This window comes from Heptranchias perlo, chromosome 17 (genome assembly GCF_035084215.1).
Source record: "Heptranchias perlo isolate sHepPer1 chromosome 17, sHepPer1.hap1, whole genome shotgun sequence".
Taxonomy (NCBI): Eukaryota; Metazoa; Chordata; class Chondrichthyes; order Hexanchiformes; family Hexanchidae; genus Heptranchias; species Heptranchias perlo.
Window position 1 is genome coordinate 22851683 of NC_090341.1, and position 19976 is coordinate 22871658.

Below are 19976 nucleotides of genomic sequence, written 5' to 3' on the forward strand. Positions count from 1 at the left end.
CAAGAAACATCTGGTACGCTGGATCCAACAGAACAACTTATACTTATTTTAAACATGGACAGAAGAACCAACCTGTAGCTAATGATTGAGGCAATTTAGGGTGCCTAAATTTACGTTTCAACTGTAATGCTCTCACTTCACACCGATACTACAATTATACTGTAAATGCAGCCTAAATTTAGAATCTGGAAGAAAGATGATCGTTACATAAGTTTAAACATATAGGTTAAATGCGCCAATTTATATTCAAGCTTCTTGACATCAACTCCAGTTTGTGAATTTTGTGCATTACTCCAGAACACCAGGTGCAATGTTCCGACATGCATAAACTCCCAACCCTCCTATTCCAATAAACTGCATCTAATGTTAAATGCTCAAGGGAACATTATTTTTCCATCCAAGCAGCATGACTATTTCCCAGAAGCAAGATTTTTAATATTTAGTTATAATCCTTTTGCTAGTTTTCTCTCATAATCGTACATGCTGTATTTTGCAACTTTATGCCAGGCAGTCCCTCCAATATCACCATTCACAACTTCAACTTTTTATTGAAAAGGAGAAGGGAATCTGGCCAGTCCAGCAATTTATCTAAGTTGTGATATGTAGACACTTGGGAGCAAGATAAGCTCCAATGTTCTTGTTCCAAGCATCATTTTGTAGTTTTAGCTCCTCATTTGATTTTCAGAGAAAATCAATTATAAAGCTTGATACCATTAACAGCTTTCCCACAAAAGCTTCACATGTAGGTTAAGAAAACAGCAGGTCTGGTCCCTAAAACTGGTTCATACAATACTTTACATATTTTAAAAGAGTGCTCACAAGATGTGCTAAAGAAATCCAAATAGGTTTCTACCTCTCTACATCTTTCACAGGCCCAAAAACCAAGATATAATCTATGCTAGAATCTAAACCAGGGTAAGCTCATCATCTGACAGGTGATTCACCTTTTCACCACTAGCCTACAAGTAATTCATATCTCTCTCTCTCTCTCTCTCTCTCTCTATATATATTTTATTGGTAGTGTTATGGTCAGGAATTATCATAGTAGGTACAACACAGGAGGAGGCCATTCAGCCCATCGTGCCCGTGCTGGCTTTTTGATAGAACTATCCAATTAGTCCCAGTCCCCTGTTCCTTCCCCATAGCCCTGTAATTTTTTTCCTTTCAAGTATTGATCCAATTCTCCTTTGAAAGTTACTATTGAATCTGTATCCACCACCCTTTCAGGCAGTGCATTCCAGATCATTACAACTCGCTGCGTAAAAAAATGTTTCATGTCGCCTCTGGCTATTTTGCCGATCACCTTAAATCTGTGTCCTCTAGTTACTGACCCTTCTGCCACTGGAAACAGTTTCTCCTTATTTCCTCTGTCAAAACCCTTCATAATTTTGAACACCTCTATCAAATCTCCCCTTTATCTTCTCTGATCTAAAGAGAACAACCCCAGCTTCTCCAGTCTCTCCACATAACTGAATTCCCGCATCCCTGGCACCATGCTAGTAAATCTCTTCCGCAACCTCTCCAAGGCCTTGACATCCTTCCTCAAGTGCGGTGCCCAGAATTGAACACAATATTCCAGCTGAGGCCTAACCAGTGTTTTATAAAGGTTTAGCATAACTTCCTTGCTTTTGTAATCTATGCCTCTTAATACAGCCCAGGATCCCAGCCTTTAGCAGTCTTCTCAACTTGTCCTGCCACCTTCAAAGATTTATATACGTACACCCCCAGGTCTTTCTGTTCTTGCACCCCCTTTAATATTGTACCATTTAGTTTATATTGCCTCTCCACATTCTTCCTACCAAAATGCATCACTTCACATTTCTCTGCGTTAAATTTCATCTGCCATGTGCCTGCCCATTTCACCAGTCTGTCTCCTGACATCTGTTACTATCCTCCACACTGTTTACTACATTCCCGAGTTTCGTGTCATCTGCAAACTTTGAAATTATACTCTCTACACTCAAGTCCAGGACATTAATATTTATCAAAAAAAGCAGTGGTCCTAATACTGACCCCTGGGGAGCACCACTGTATAGTTCCCTCCAGTCTGAAAAACAACCAACCATTCAACACTACTCTCTTCTTTCTCTCCCCTAACCAATTTTATATCCATGCTGCCACTGTACCTTTAATCCCATGGGCTTTAATTTTGCTAACATGTCTATTATGTAGTACTTTATCAAATGCCTTTTGAAAGTCCATATACACAACGTCAACCGCACTACCCTCATCAACTCTCTCCATTACTTCAAAAGAACTCAATCAAGTTAGTCAAACGCGATTTTCCTTTAACAAATCCATGCTGACTTTCAATTATTAACCCATTCTTTTCCAAGTGCCAATTAATTTTGTCCCAGATTATTGTCTCAAAGTTTCCCCACCACTGACATTAGGCTGACTGGCCTGTAATTGCTGGGTTTATCCCTCTCCCTTTTTTGTACAGGGGTCTAACATTTGCAATCCTCAGTCCCCCAGCACCATCCCCATATGTAAGGAGGATTGGAAGATCGTGGCCAGAGCCTCTGCAATTTCCACCCTTACTTCCCTCAGTAACCTAGGATGCATCCCATCTGGACTGGGTGACTTTTCTACTTTGAATACTGCCAACCTTTGAAGTACCTCCTCTTTATTTTTATCCTATCCAATATCGCTACTACCTCCTCCTTTACTGCTACAATGGCAGCATCCTCTTCTCTAGTGTATTTGAATGCAATGTATTCATTTAGTGCGGTAACCATGCCCTCCGCCTCCACAAAAAGATTTCCTTTTTTGCCCCTAATCAGTCCCACCCTTCCACTATTTATATGTTTATAAAAGATTTTTGGGTTCCCTTTTATGTTAGCCGCTAATCTATTCTCATTCTCTCTGATCCGCTTATTCCCTTTTTTAGATCTCCTCTGTACTTTCTGTATTCAGCCTGGCTGTCTACTGTATTATGAACGTTACATTCGTCATAAGCTTCCTTTTTCTGTTACGTTTTAATCTCTCTCTCTTTATTCATCCAGGGAGCTCTAGCTTTGGATGCCCTTCCTTACCCCCTCATAAGGATGTGTTGACTGTGTACCCGAACCAACTCCTCCTTGAAGGCCTCCCATTGTTCAATTACTGTTTTGCCTACCAATTTTTGATTCCAATCCACCTGGGCAAGATCCCTCTCTAACTCACTGAAATTTGCCCTCCTCCAGTTTCACATTTGATTGTTCCTTGTCCTTTTCCATAACTATTCTGAACCTAATGATATTATTATCACTGTGCTCCAAATGCTCCACTTCATTCCCCAGAACTATATCCAGCACTGTTTCCTTCCTGGTTGGGCTGGAAACGCACTGTTCCAGAAAGTTATCTTGTACACATTTCAGGAATTCCTCCCCCTCTTTGCCTTTTACTGTCTTTTTCCTTCCAAGCACCAAATACATCTTTCTATGTGTTCTTCCTCTTTCCTACATCCCATGTTGAATTTTTTTTAAAATATTTGTTCCTGGGATTACAGGAGACACTGTCAAGGCCACATTTATTGCCCATCCCTAGTTGCCCTGAGGTAGTCATGATGAGCCTTCTCCTTGAACCGCTAGTGTTGTTGTGGTGATGGTGCTTCCACCATCAAAACTTATCACATGCAGTCTCCCAATTCCAACTTGTTCTTTCTTGACTTCAAAACTGTGAAATTCTTGATCTTTTCCTCTTTCCTTCCTCCTATAATCTTTAGACCTTGAAAACACCACCTAATTTACCTCATCCCTATCAGCACTTTAATTTACCTTTTATTTTAAAAAATTTCAATTTTGGTGATGTAAGACACTATAAGCTTTGACCTTGATTTCTCAGTAAATATAAAGCTTATTCATTTCAGAATGCCATCCTCATAGTAAGAATAAGCCAATTATGATCAATCACTGTCAATAATGCTTATTTGTTTAAAGTGCCTGCTGCGTTTCAACATCTTGCTTTCTTCTAAACTTTGAGACAATCTCCCATATTGTATTATTACCACACTTTCACTCCTATAGGTTTTTAAATAGCTTCCTTGATGAGTAAATGTACCACCGAGTATGGTACACATGCATAAAAATCAAGAAAGTCCCAGGTTCATTTCCTGACTGTTCTTAGTTAGCAATCTCAGCTGAAGCAGCAGCTAAGCACTAGAAGTGGCCTCAGCAATTCTGGGTCAGGGGAGGTAGACAGAGATGGAGAGAAGCAGAAAAGCAATCAGCCTTCTGAAGACTTTCCAGTTAGGCTTGCCTGAAATTATACCTGTGTGAATGTGAAGGAAGGACAGGATCAGACTCAGCTGTGCTGCCCTTTTTTTGTTGAAGAGTAATTGAGCTTATTAATGGTAAAAAGATATGAGCTTAACTTTTGAGGTCAGTCAGAAAGAGCGAGCAACAGATATGCTTTTTTGGTCCAGATAAAACTATGTTGAACTTTTCTTTGGCGCACGCTGCTCAATTTCCAGCAGCACAACTTGGAAAGGGCAAACATCCAAGACTGGTAAGCAATCATACCTGGTCACATGACTGGCATCTGCCTTTGGTTGTCAATGATCAAAATATCATGAATGCAGCAAATTACCTCAGCCACCAATTAAGCCTGAGAAAAACACCTCATTCCAGATCTCAACTTGTGGAGACAAATACAAAATTAACAGTTAAGAATCTATGGCTATGTAAATTAAAAGCTTTCAAAATTAGTCTTCCAACCTGTCTAGCGCCCAGATTGATGGCTGCTTCCTTTGTACTATAACCTACCATGCTGATACCAGAAAGGAAAATATTTGCAAAGCATAGGGAAAGGAGAAACAGGACAAAATTCAATGATGGAACAAATATAAATCGGTTAATGTTCCAGTCATAGGAATGTTCCATTTTCCACCACTAATTCAGGCCTTAACAACAGAATAAGAATGTGCACTTCTTTAGCACCTTTAGGCTACAAAATATCCCCAGCACTTAGTGTAATATTAAGAGGAATGGAACACTGAGCCAGGGAAGAGTGTTTAGTAACGGTAATCAAAAACCTGGGAGAAAAGACCGATTCTGTAAAGGTTTTTTTTAAAAAAAAGAGGCGAGAGAAGTAGCGAGGTTTAATGAGGGAGTTCAAAAGAGCAATTCTGCTAAATACTGTGTATGGGTGCAGCAAATTACCTCCTACTACTCGTGGGACAAAGGAAGCTGAAACGCACTGGAAGATGGAATCAAAAGACCAAAAGGGTGAGAAGGGGAATCAAATGTGGAGGATGTCGCAGGGGTAGAATGGACAGAAGCGATGGAGAAATCTGAATTCTAAATTTAATGCAAATGGGTGATAGGGAGCCATTGTAGATCTATAAGGTGTCTGATGGGTGAGCTGGGCCTAGTAAAGGACTCGTTGGAGTTTATAGAGGGTAGTCAAAGGAAGTCTAAGCATGAGATCATTAGAATGAGAGAGTCTGGAGGTTGTAAAAGCACGCAAGGGTTTCAGCAAGAGGCCTAAAGTACTCATGGAAGCAAGCAATGTTGATGAGGTAAGGATAAGCATTCTTGGTGGTAGGATGAGAGATTTGAGCTGAGCTCATTGTTCAGTGTGAGTGAGTGGCCTAGGAGGGAGATGAGTCAGTGGCTGGTGCCAAGGACGATGTTTTTAAACATAATGTAATGTAAATAGGAAGAATTATTCAATTTATAAACATGCATTTAAACATCTCTAAATTCAATTAAGCATCTCAAAGTACTTTAGATGCAAAAAAAAATCTACCAAATATGCCATGCAGAAATAGTGGAATAAAATACAAAGTGTTACGAAGAGATAGAGCATCTAGATCGCAAAAATACACCAATAAAACCAGACACGTTGACAGGCAAAATTGTGGATACATTTATATACTATTCCTTTTTCTTCCCCCCACCCCCCCATTTTTTTTTGCATCAGTTACCAATTAAACAATGGTGACATCTCCCTCCTGACACAAATTGTCCATTCCCTTCTACTCAAAATACTCAATGAAAACCTGTAGTATTTAATTTCAACATAACGATGACATTTTGATGGGATAGAACCTGCTTTCTAGGACATGTCATTAAAGCAAGGTTTTGCTAGCCAACACAGAACAATGCCAGTATTATTTGACTTACTGTTATGTTACTTCATGTATTTCAATTGGTTTTCAAGAACATTTAGAGGAGTGAAAGGAGTTCAGTTTTATCATCAGGTTTCTCAAAAAACTTACAAAATGCCTATGCTTAGATTGGTCAGTCCAACTACTGTACACAAGCATTAAAAATATAGACAAAAATAATTAAGCATACTTCATTCTAGAAGTGAAAACAGAGCACCTGCAAGAACACAACAGGCTTTCACATCACTGTCAACCCTTACAAGCCCAATATAAACAATTAGACTGAAAACAAGAACTTGTGTAACCCTGCATTCCTGGAGACAAAATTTGAAAAGTTAAACTAACTAAATAAAACCCAATATTAAAAAGATGACCATGTTTACATACACTTCAATACATTTCTTTTTTGATCTTTATATGGATGCAATTCCTTTAGTGATCCACGTTATACAAGTAGTTTTCTAATTTTACCAAACCCATGTAACCTGAATGCAGTAGATTTCCGTTAATAGCTACACAGCGTCAAGGCGACATATACATGAGCAATATTGCAGCTCAAGTGTTAGCCGTTAAAGGTTCCATTATTTGGTAAATACTGGCTTTCTAAAATTCACTGCCAAAAACATATTTTAATTCATCACTTGTGTTTAGAATTATTAGTTATTCAACAGCAAGTTTTTAAAAAAAGACAATGCAAAACTTCAGCTAGTAATTTACAATCTTCACAGTGCCTACCATTATGCAAAACTGCAATTCCAGTACAGCATATACTTACTATGTTCAAAATTGAGGTCTTATTTTTACCATTTTATCTCCTATTGATAGCTGTGCTATGAATGTTCAACCACCGCTAGACTCTATGCTGCAGGGCCATTTCAGGAATTATTATTGAATATTGAAAAGGAAAAATTTGCAGGGTTATGGAGAAAGAGCAGGGACTAATTGGATAGCTCTTTCAAAGAGCCGGCTCAGGCATGAGGCCGAATGGCCTCCTTCTGTGCTGTATGATTCTATGATTAACAATGGCTTTAGGATACAGTAATAATGTTACTGAAGTGAGAACGTCTCACTTGGGGAATCACGTGCTACTATTAAGTTTCAGAATAAAATGACATATACAGAAATGTAAGTTGAAACAAATTAACTGATATGTACAATATAAATTATGCCTCCTCTTATTTCACAGCCATTTTTATCTCCAGCTTAAATATTCTTTAAGCTTAAAAACTGAAGTATTGCTGACCTGGCTTTAATATAGCCATATGTATTTGCAGTTGAAGATTTTCTGGAGGTTCATGTTGATACCTGATCCCTGTGAGGTAAAACAACAGCAGCATTCTAACTGATAGCACAAATAATTAAATTAAACAAGGTGCTAAGACATCAATTAAGAGTTAAGTACAGTCTACTGAACTGCCTAATAATCCTTGGTGTCTTAAAAAAGGTAGATGCAGTACATGTATCCATACATTTACTTGTGTTTGTCATGTCACCCACTGCATGCTTTGAACTGCTGGTTAGAGGCAGCTTTGAAAGGTTGTATGCGTAGAACATCCTCACTTGATTTTACATTCATTTGGAGAAATGAGTACTGTCCACACTTCACTATGTCCGTTCATGAGGGAGTGGGAAAAGGAGGGAAAGAACCAGTTCTACATGTCTGTTTCTACACTGCCTCTAACTAGCACTTCTAAAATAGGTAGATCGAATCGGGCCAGGACCTACTCCGTTAATGGTAGGGCGTTGGGGAGAGTTATAGAACAAAGAGATCTAGGAGTACAGATTCATAGCTCCTTGAAAGTGGAGTCACAGGTGGATAGGGTGGTGAAGAAGGCATTCAGCATGCTTGGTTTCATTGGTCAGAACATTGAATGCAGGAGTTGGGATGTCTTGTTGAAGTTGTACAGGGCATTGGTGAGGCCACACTTGGAGTACTGTGTACAGTTCTGGTCACCCTATTATAGAAAGGATATTATTAAACTAGAAAGAGTGCAGAAAAGATTTACTAGGATGCTACCGGGACTTGATGGTTTGACTTACAGGGAGAGGTTAGACAGACTGGGACTTTATTCCCTGGAGAGTAGGAGGTTAAGGGGTGATCTTATAGAAGTCTATAAAATAATGAGGGGCATAGATAAGGTCGATAGTCAAAATCTTTTCCCAAAGGTAGGGGAGTCTATAACGAGGGGGCACAGATTTAAGGTGAGAGGGGAGAGATACAAAAGGATCCAGAGGGGCAATTTTTTCACTCAAAGGGTGGTGAGTGTCTGGAACGAGCTGCCAGAGGCAGTAGTAGAGGCGGGTACAATTTTGTCTTTTAAAAAGCATTTGGACAGTTACATGGGGAAGATGGGTATCGAGGGATATGGGCCAAGTGCAGGCAATTGGGACTAGCTTCGTGGTATAAACTGGGCGACATGGACATGTTGGGCCGAAGGGCCTGTTTCCATGTTGTAACTTCTATGATTCTATGATTCTATAATGCCTATGCAAAGTTAGGCTCATTTGACAATTCAGTAGATGAATTTCTCTTCAAATTTTTAGCTTAAGTCATTCCAGTCAACAGATGAACGTTGAACAGGAAGATACAGTGGAGACAAAACAGCAACTGACAGAACAATTCATTTTTAGAGAAAAAACATAAATGTTTTCCTTCAGTTCCTATTCCATTTACTTTCTGCAGCCCCAATGCACAGTGATCCTTCCTCAGCCAGGAGAGTGGAACAATCAGGACCGCGAACTTTAACATCACTATGATCAACCAACTGAAGTCGCAAGTTCCAGGGTGGGATTAGTCCCATCAATTCCCTCTCCTCTCCTCCAGCAGACATCTAAACTTGTGACTGGGAACCCATTAATTCTCATTCAACCCCATTTCAAACCCCTGGAAAACTACATTGTTCAAAGAGGTTGTACAAAGACCTAAGAAAATCCTACAGAAAAATTGCATTCCCCCCCCCCCCCAGATTTCTTAAATTTATAGTAATTGTAATTTACCCCAATGTCATGCCAAAATTAACATAAAAGCACCAGTGTCATAACCATCTTTCATACCATGCAAAGTGAGCTTACGTTTACACTTACTATTGCTGGAGTACAAATGCTCAACCCTTACTAAAGAGAAGTGAGTAATAGTTAGGATGGTAAAGTGGGCTGCTGCAGAGTCAGTTACAGCTTCTTTATGTGGTAGAGATATCTATTAAAGACCTTTTAAATATTTGACAGGTCAAAAAAATCTCTGCTCTCAATTCCAAAATGGACACATGGCAGAGGGAACTTGTCTCCACACAATAACCACTGCCCGATCAACTTACAGCATGTTGGACACGACCTCTGTTGCACAAGGTAAGCAAATACAATAATTTCAGGATAGAAATCGAATCTCAGGTAATGCAAATTTATTCATATTCACTTGAAATAATAAGATCTCTTAGAAGGTTCAGATGCAATTTCCTTTAAGCTCAAATTGTACAACAATCTTACGAAATTGGAGTGTATCCACTTCATGTAATGGCTGATTAGAATCTGGACTGTCATCATGTGTAAATAAATGTTCTAGAAAACTTTACTAGTACTGTAATGCTTTCAGAATTTGGGCAATGCCTTGAAACAAATGAAGAAAACTCAAGTTTTTACTAGTGTTTCTTTGGAAAGAAAAAGTTAACACCCATGATTTTAAATCACGTCAATTTTCTCCAAGCATAAGGAAATGAGATGGATCGGTTTTACAGAACCAATTACTGTCGGGTTTAAGTGGTACTCATTGCGTCTAACCCGAAATTACTTTCAATAGTAAAGATAGAATGTTGATTCATACACACTGGACTAAGTTTAAACTATGATACAATATGCTTCGAACATGGGGCTCTTTAGAGTAAAGCACTTAAGGCAATTTAAAGAGTCAGTGAGGCAACACAGAAACTCCAAATACGTCAACCGGTATCACTTCACTCCGAGGTTCTCCATCAACTCCAGTGAAAGTTTTACGGGATAACATCATTAACGTGAAGTCAGTGGGCGACGGTTAGTGTTGTTTAGGTCTGCATATTCCATAAACCCGTGAAAAAAAAGAAACCATGCTATTAACTCAAGCAATGCGCGTAGTTTCTCAGGTTGACAAGTGTTATGCTGACTGCTTGCGTCAAAAAAACGATCAGCCTGACCTCAACCACTACATGTTATTGGCAGTGGTTGTATCCCCCTTCCTTAAATTTATATCCGCCGATAATTATGTATATCTATCTATATTTAACAATCTTTGAAAACAGTTATATTGATAGCATTGACTGACCAAATAATACAAGTAACACCGGTTACTAGAATATAAAATGTCTGTTTAGTATCTAGTCACATATTCAATGGATTATGATTTATAGTACAACCAGTCTTGATCACACGGCATTTTGAGATGTACTGTAGTAATATGCCATGCAATTACCAAGCGAGTGGACCTACACATAAACGCAATAAATATCGTGCATGGAGTTTCAAACAATCCAAAAACCTCTTCCTAAAATGAACTAAATTGGGTTTTATTTTACTACAATAAGCGACATCAGGAATGGTGAGCGTTTTAACCTATTTAACAAGTGCACAGACTATCGGTTAAGCACCTTACCTGAAGCTCACACCAGGCGACCTCCAGCCATGTCTCCGTATCCAGACCCTTGTAGACCGTTTTGAAAGAGCCTCTTCCAAGTTCAATATCAAACTTGAGAAATCTGCCGTCGGGTGAAGTGGCGACCGCTTTCATCTCGGCTTCTTCCTCGTTCTCTTCACTCTTGGACTTGGACAGGTCTTTGGCGCTATCCGGCGGCTCTTTGGATGCGCACTCGCCCGCTTTGCCGTCCTTCTCTTCGTCGGCGCTCACGCTCTCGGTAGCGCTGCCTTTCTTGCCAGCTTGGCTCTCGGTGCTGGACCCTTCGGCAGCGGCTTCCCCTTGCATGGCTCTCAGCACCACGCTTTTCGCGTCCCCGGCGCTCTGCGTCTCCGGTTCAGCCCCGCTCTGCAGCAGCGGGCTCGGTCCGTCAACAGGCACCGACACCGGTACCGACAGCGGCACAATCCGCCTGACAAACCTCTGAGTGACAAGCGGGTATTCCTGGGCGAGAGGATTCGCGCCGGGGACGGCTCTTCTCCTCCTCATCATCATCACCACTGCAGCAGAGTCCATGTTGCTGCAGCTGCTGCCGGTGCCGGTGGGAGCTGCAGGTTCATCCTCCTCCTCCTCACCACCGCCACCGCACTCGAGGCCATTCCCAGCCCCGACCGCAGACAAGGCACTACCATCTCCCGCAAACCCTTCCACACTCGGGGGTCCGGCGCTGTCACTGGCGGCTATCTCCGTCACCCCCGGCTTCCCATTGATATCATCCTTCGGCTCCATTTAAATTTGACCGGGGGGGAGGGGGGGGGGGGGGTAACGAATAAATGTATGGACGGTGAGGATGGGACCCGAGACAATGCCTCGCTGCAAACAGCGCAGCCCCGACTGACGCAGCTTCCTTCCCCCCCCCCCCCGCACCGACACGAGCCCCAAAGACGTCTCGCACAACAGCCCGAAGCTGCAACTTTATCCATTCAAATAAAAAAAAACCACAAGCCCCGTGTCGTCATGAACGCTCCAGCATCTCCCCGCTGTCCGGCGGCGGCGGCGGCTGCTGCCTCGGACGCAACACCACGGCGTGATGACGTCAGCGGCACGTTAGCGTCAGTGCGCGCGGCTGGCGACCCGGAGCGCGTGAGCTTTTTTTGTGTCTTCGGGTGCAGGGCACTTGCTCGGAGGTTGCTTTTTGCGCAAGAGCGAAACAGCATCGTTTAATCATGAGCGTTTTTCTGTCCGCCCCCCCCCCTCCACTCACCATATTATTTTGTTGATATCTTTTATTCTCTCTCATAACAATCAATCTCTACCCAGTACAGAAGAATGCCATTGCCATAAACAGCCTTTGCCTATTTTTAATAAACCAATAAAGGTGACACCGGGTCGCCACCAGCCGAAACACAGCTCCACCAGTGCCCCCCTCTCAAGGAGGCAACACGAATATGATTTAGACATAAAGTCTAATTAAAGAAACCTTTCATTTTAAAACATGATATTGTGGTTTGTGTCAATTAGACACCCTGTGCCCTGTGATGCCCATCGGTCTTGGAAGGATAAACATGCTTTGTAACGTAGTATCATTTGGTATAGCACCTTGTGCCTAATCTTTGGTAGAGCTATCCAATAAGTCCCGCTCCAATGCTCTTTCCCCATAGCCCTGTAACATTTTTCCCTTCAAGTATTTATCCAATTCCTTTTTGAAAGTTATTATTGAATCTGCTTCCACCAACCTTTCAGGCAGTGCATTTCAGATCATTACAACTTGCTGTATAAAAAAATGTTTTCTCATGTTGCCTCTGGTTCTTTTGTCAATTACTTTAAATCTGTATCCTCTGATTACTGACCCTTCTGCCACTGGAAACAGTTTCTTCTTATTTACTCTATCAAAACCTTTAAAGATTTTGAACACCTCTCAAATCTCCTCTTAACCTTCTCTGCTATAAGGAGAACAACCCCAGCTTTTCCAGTCTCTCCACATAACTGAAGTCCTTCATCCCTGGTACCAGTCTAGTGAATCTCTTCTGCACCCTCCCTAAGGCCTTGACATCCTAAAGAGTGGTGTCCAGAATTGAACACAATACTCCAGCTGAGGCCTAAACAGTCTTTTATAAAGGTTCAGCATAACTTCTTTGCTTTTGTAATCTATGCCTCTGTTAATACAGCCCAGGGTCCCAAAAGCTTTCTTGAACATTTCGCACTTCTCTCTGTTAAATTTCATCTGCCATGTGTTTGCCCATTTCACCAGTCTATCTATGTCCTCCTGAAGTCTGTTACTATCCTCCACATTGCTTACTACATTTCCAAGTTTCATGTCATCTGCAAACTTTGAATTTATACCCAGTATACTCAAGTGGAGCACCACTGTAGGACAGGCTGGATGGACCAGATGGTCTATTCCTGTTCATCATTGTTCATATGTTCCTATTTACCTCCAGTCGAAAAAACAACCGTTCACCACTACTGTCTGCTTTCTGTCCCTTAGCCAATTTTGTATCCACGCTGGCACTGTCCCTTTAATTTTGCTTACAAGTCAATTATGTGGCACTTTATCAAATGCCTTTCGAAAGTCTATATACACAACATCAACCGTACTACCCTTACCAACCCTCTCAGTTGCTTCACAAAGAGCTCAATCAAGTTAGTCAAATACAATTTTCCTTTAAAAAATCTGTGCTGACGTTAATTTATTAGCCCATACTTTTTCAAGTGCCAATTAACTTTGTCCCGGATTATTGTCTCTAAAAGTTTCCCCACCACTGACATTAGGCTGACTGGTCTGTATTTGCTGGGTTTATCCCTTTCCCCTTTTTTGAACAGGGGTGTTACATTGCAATTCACCAGACCTCTGGCACCGTCCCCATATCCAAGGAGGATTGGAAGATTGTGGCCAGAGCCTCCGCAATTTCCATCCTTATTTCCCTCAGTAACCTAGGGATGCATCCTGTCTGGACCTGGTGACTTTTCTACTTTGAATACTGCCAACCTTTTAAGTACCACCTCTTTATCTATTTTTTCTCTATCCAATATTGCTATTACCTCCTTCTTCACTGTTACATTGGCAGCATCCTCTTCTCTAGTGAAGACCGATGTGAAGTATTCATTTAGTGCCTCAGCCATACCCTCTGCCTCCGCAAGAACATCCTTTTTGTCCAAAATCAGCCCCACCCTTCCTTTGACTACCCTTTTACTATTTATATGTTTATAAAATACTTTTGGATTCCCTTTTAGGTTAGCCGCTAATCTATTCTCATATTCTCTCTTTGCCCCTCATTCCCTTTTTTGAGGTCTCCTCTATACTTTCTATATTTAGCTTGATTCTCTACTGCATTATGAACCTTACATTTGTTATAAGCCTCCTTTTTCTGTTTCATTTTAATCTCTATATCTTTAGTCATAAGCTTTAGCTTTGGATGCCCTTCTTTTCCCCCTAGTGGGAATGTGTCCACTCTGTACCTGAACCATTTCCTCCTTGTAGGCCTCCCATTGTTCAATTATTGTTTTGCCTACCAGTTTTTGATTCCAATCCACTAGGGCAAGATCCCTTTTTAACACATTGAAATTATCCCTCCTCCAGTTAAGTGTTTTTACACTTCGTTGTTCCTTTTCCTTTTCTGTAACTATTCTAAACCTAATGATATTATGACCACTGTTCCGCAAATGCTCCCCCATTGAAACATGCTCCACTTGCCCCACTTCATTCCCCTGAACTAGATTCAGCACTGCTTCTTTCCTCGTAGGGCTGGAAAGACACTGATCAAGAAAGTTCTCTTGTATACAGTTCAGGAATTCCTCCCCCTCTTTTTGCCCTTTACACTGTTACTATTGTAGAGAAATCCTTACTTCCTGTGATTCTTGGAACTGAATGAAAAGTCAAGCAAAGAAAGTCACCCTCATGGTAGTTTTGTCGATCAAAAGTAATTATTTAATGATGTTAAAATTCATATGAGCATTCATGAAGCAAAATCAAACCATACATATGATTTTCCTCTATAAAATCCTATTATACACTTAATAATTCGCAATGTTATTATTTAATGACTTAAACATTCATACACACATCAGGCAAATCATTAAATACATATAATCTTAAACCAAGTATATTTGTCATCAAGGCCTGAAGGTTGATCAGCTCTTCAGTCCATGAGGTCCTCTTCTTTTTCCGCAATGTTCAACCGCAGTGTGTGTGATTCCTTTTGACTGCATGTGGTGAAAAAACTGTTCTCTCAAAGTCTTTTTATATTGTTTTTACCATTAGGATGTAGGATTGGGGGAGTGTCATTCTTTTTGTCCATTCGCTCCCTGTTGCTATGCCTCAATCATTAACATGCTCAATGATTGACAGTTTAGGCTTTGGTCATGTAATTGGAATGGGTGGACCCTTTGACGTACTCAAACCATGGAATGTAAAAGGCCTCTTTATTATCTTTGTTTATAGCATTTCATGCAGAGATAGCCCCTTTCATTTCTATATACAGACATTCTTAATGGTCCTAATGTCTCCAATTTTGATTGTTTCAATGGTTTCAAATCTATTCCTTGTACCATTTGACCATATGCTCAATGCAACACTATTTGATGTTTTACAAATCCCAGAGATTACCAGAGAGACATAAGAGCCCTCATGCCTTTTCACACCTATCATTGCTTTCCCAAGCCAAAGCCTTTGATGTATATCCTTGTAGCAACATGCTCCATTCTCTTACACTACCCCCTGCTGTGTTGAAAAGCTTGTGTTTCCAAAAGCCTGACAACCCTTTAAGCTCAATATTATCCAATTAGCTTATTTATCCAATAACCTAGATATACATATATATCCGCACAGTACAATGTCTCCGATCTCGAAACTCATACTCTCCAATTCCATCAGCGTCATTGAAGGAAAAACCGGATTTGCGAGAACACAGTTTACTACATTACTGTGTTTACAGATTTTCAAATGCCTTTTTTTTTAAAAGGAGTACAGTTATCTCTTTCATTCAAATATCTTTTGTAAAAGGGGTTTTGAACCCCACAATATCCCAGTCTATATTGAGGTAATTGAAGTCTCCCATTATCACGACTCTATAGTTCCTGCATATTTCTGTAATTTGTCTGCAAATTTGCTTCTCTATCTCTTTGCCACTATTTGGTGGCCTATAGTAAACACCCAGCAGCGTAATAGCTCCTCTATTGTTTCTTAATTCTAACCAAATAGATTCTGTCTTTGACCCCTCTTATGCATCATCCCTTTCCAGTGCTCTAATAGTTTCTTAGATCAACACTACAACCTCCCCCCCTCACCTTGCTTTCCTTCCCTATCTTTGCTGAATACCTTGTAGCCAGGAAGTCTGCAAGCAGAGAGTACACATGTAATTTTCTGTGGGAAAAATAAACTAATTGCCACAATACGTCGTACCTTCAAGTCTTATAGCAGAAACATCTTTGTTAACTTATCATTTATGTTGCACTGAGCTAAGGATAATAGTTAACAACATTTATATTTTTTGCAACAAACACACTCTATAAAGAACAACTAATTGGCAGTAAAAGCTCATACTCAAGCACTTTAACATAATTCTTGCAAAGTCACTACCAGTTTTTTTTTAAAGTTCTATATCAAATGCACAACCAACAGTTGATATTTAATATAATATAAAATAAAAACAGAAAATGCTGGAAATACTCAGCAGGCCAGATAGCATCTATGGAGAGAGAAACAGAGTTAACATTTCAGGTCGATACGACTAGTTCTATTGAGGAGACTGAGGCATGAGGGACAGAATTATAGTACTGTCATGGAACATAAACAACAAGGTCCACAGGAAAGAGGGAGGCAACATGCATCACAGTTGCATTTGACATAATGTGCAAATTTTTCAGCATGTTTATTCATGCAGTACAATAACATTGAAATCTTGTATATGTTTCTGATTTTTCTTCCCTCCACTTCAGAAGATTCTGACTTATGCTGAAGTTCCACAGGCATCAGAACTTTCCATAATTTTGTCCACATCTCCAGTTTTCATGTATGAACCTAGACAGTGGGGCCAATTTTCCATGGTCACAGTACAGAGAGTCTCGCCCATGGGTCGCACATATTGGGAAATTATGGGCATGCTGCTGTGTCACCACCCCACGATTTCCCAGCCATTCATTATAATGGTTGGAAAATTGTAGTCAATGAACTTCTGTTACCCATTATGGGTGACTGACAGTAGCACGAACTGGAAAATTACCAAGTGAATCTTAGCAGGTTATTTAACCCACTGAGAGCATCACGGACTGTCAATTTTGTCCATATCTGCTGTAAGTGAAGGACACGGTCTTGAAAATAGGCAATCCTGGCTGTTTTTTGTTCTCCCTAACCCAGGGGTAGTGACGCCAATTGTAGTCTCCGTATTGCCATCCATGTTGAGATCAACTAACTCAACACAAACCTAGGTTCTTCCTGGTCTAACATAATAAATTGCTCAGAATTTAGAAATTGGTAAGTGTGAAATGTTAAGGACAGACAAGCATTCAGTGTGAGGGTTACAGGAATACCAGAGATGGTTAAAATGTGAAAATGGTTATATGAGAAATGGTAAACTTGCAAGAGGTGGTTAGGTGTAAAAGAGTGGATAATGCTCGAGATGGGCAGAAACCAATTCAGAGTGCTAGAAATGGATTGGAGCAGTTGTTCTGGGAGAACAAGAAATGGTAAATTTGCTTGATAAAGGTTTGTGACAGCCTTAGTGCAAGTGTTGCCTACTAAGTAGTGAACATGCCACAGCAAGTTGTGAAATTGAATTCATAAATTGGTAATTTTCGGACTGGCACCAGTTAAAATAAATGTGAAAACTGCTGCAAAAACTCAAATGGTTCACTAATAGCAACATAGGAACAGGAGTGGGCCATTCAGCCCCTCGTGCCTGCTCCGCCATTTGATAAGATCATGGCTGATCTGTGATCGAACACCATATACCTGCCTTTGGCCCATATCCCTTAATACCTTTGGTTGCCAAAAAGCTATCTATCTCAGATTTAAATTTAGCAATTGAGCTAGTATCAATTGCCATTTGCGGAAGAGAGTTCCAAACTTCTACCACCCTTTGTGTGTAGAAATGTTTCCTAATCTCACTCCTGAAAGGTCTGGCTCGAATTTTTAGACTGTGCCCCCTACTCCTAAAATCCCCAACCAGCGGAAATAGTTTCTCTCCATCCACCCTATCTGTTCCCCTTAATATCTTATAAACTTCGATCAGATCACCCCTTAACCTTCGAAACTCCAGAGAATACAACCCCAATTTGTGTAATTTCTCCTCGTAACTTAACCCTTGAAGTCCGGGTATCATTCCAGTGAACCTACCCTGCACTCCCTCCCAGGCCAATATGTCCTTCCGAAGGTGCAGTGCCCAGAACTGCTCACAGTATTCCAGGTGCGGTCTAACCAGGGTTTTGTATAGCTGCAGCATAACTTCTGCCCCCTTGTACTCCAGTCCTCTAGATATAAAGGCCAACATTCCATTAGCCTTATTGATTATTTTCTGCACCTGTTCATGACACTTCAATGATCTCTGTACCTGAACCCCTAAATCCCTTTGGACATCCACAGTTTTTAACTTTTTACCATTTGGAAAGTACCCTGTTCGATCCTTTCTTGATCCAAAGCGGATGACCTCACATTTGTCTACATTGAATTCCATTTGCCACAGTTTTGCCCATTCACCTCATCGATCAATATCCCTTTGTAATTTTATGTTTTCATTTACACTGCTTACAATGCCACCAATCTTTGTGTCATCGGCAAACTTAGATATGAGACTTTCTAAGCCTTCATCTAAGTCGTTAATAAATATTGTGAATAATTGAGGCCCCAAGACAGATCCTAGCGGGACTCCACTAGTCACATCCTGCCAACGTGAGTACCTACCCATTATCCCTTCTCTCTGTCGCCTTTCGCTCAGCCAACTTCCTAACCAAGTCCGTACTTTTCCCTCAATTCCATGGGCTTCTAACTTAGCTAACAGTTTCTTATGTGGGACCTTATCAAATGCCTTCTGGAAGTTCATATAAATAACATCCATTGACATTCCCCTGTCTTCAAAAAATTCAATCAGGTTTGTCAGGCACGACCTACCTTTCACAAATCCATTCTGGCTCTCTCTGATTAACTGAAAATTCTCGAGGTGTTCAGTCACCTTATCCTTAATTATAGACTCCAGCATTTTCCCCACAACAGATGTTAGGCTAACTGGTCTATAATTCCCCGGTTTCCCTCTCTCTCCTTTCTTAAAAAGTGGAGTGACATGTGCAATTTTCCAATCCAGAGGGACAGTTCCTGAATCTAGAGAACTTTGAAAGATTATAGTTAGGGCATCTGCAATGTGCTCACCTACTTCCTTTAAAACCCTGGGATGGAAACCATCTGGTCCTGGGGATTTGTCACTCTTTAGTGCTATTATTTTCTTCATTACTGTTGCTTAACTTATGTTAATTTTATCGAGTCCCTGTCCCCGATTCAATATTAGTTTTCTTGGGATTTCCGGCATGCTATCCTCTCTTTCGACTGTAAATACTGACGCAAAGTAATTATTCAACATGTCTGCCATTTCCCCATTGTCAATGACAATATCCCCACTTTCAGTTTTTAAGGGGCCAACACTGCTCCTGACCACCCGCTTTTTCCTAATATAACTATAAAAGTTCTTCATATTGGTTTTGATATCCCTTGCAAGTTTCTTTTCATACTCTCTTTTTGTAGCTCTTACTATCTGTTTTGTGACCCTTTGTTGATCTTTGTATCTTTCCCATTCGCCAGGATCTGTGCCATTTTTTGCCTTTTTGTATGCCCTTTCCTTATGTCTTATACTGTCCCTTACCTCTTTAGTTGTCCATGGCTGTTTTTTTTGGCATGCAGAGTTCTTGCCCCTCAGGGGTATAAACCGATTCTGTATCATGTTAAATGTTTCTTTAAACATTTCCCACTGATCATCAGTCGTTTTACCCATTAACAGATTTGCCCAGTTTACTGTGGACAGTCTCTGTCTCATCCCATTGAAGTCGGCCTTACCCAAGTCTAGAATCTTAGCAGCTGATTCACTTTTTTCCCTTTCAAACACTACATTGAACTCGATCATGTTATGATCGCTATTGGATAGATGTCCGCGCACAGTTAAGCTGTTAACTAAATCTGGTTCATTACTCATTACTAAATCTAGTATGGCTTGCCCCCTTGTTGCATCTAGGACATAATGCTGTAGAAAACTATCCCGGACCCACTCAAGAAATTCGCTACCTTTCTGACAGTTGCTAGTCTGCTTT

General features: G+C 40.6%; 1 protein-coding gene across 4 annotated transcripts in view; it reads right to left on the reverse strand.

Moving 5' to 3' along the window:
• LOC137334164 (serine/threonine-protein kinase WNK2-like) overlaps positions 1-11648 on the reverse strand; it is a 160826-nt gene extending 149178 nt beyond the window's left edge. For all 4 annotated transcript variants that reach the window (XM_067998723.1, XM_067998722.1, XM_067998719.1 and 1 more), the window contains exon 1: positions 10710-11648. In XM_067998723.1, coding sequence (XP_067854824.1) covers positions 10710-11477 — 768 coding nt within the window. In that variant the 5' untranslated portion in view covers positions 11478-11648. The remainder of the gene's footprint in view (positions 1-10709) is intronic.
• Between the last annotated feature and the right edge of the window lie 8328 nt (positions 11649-19976).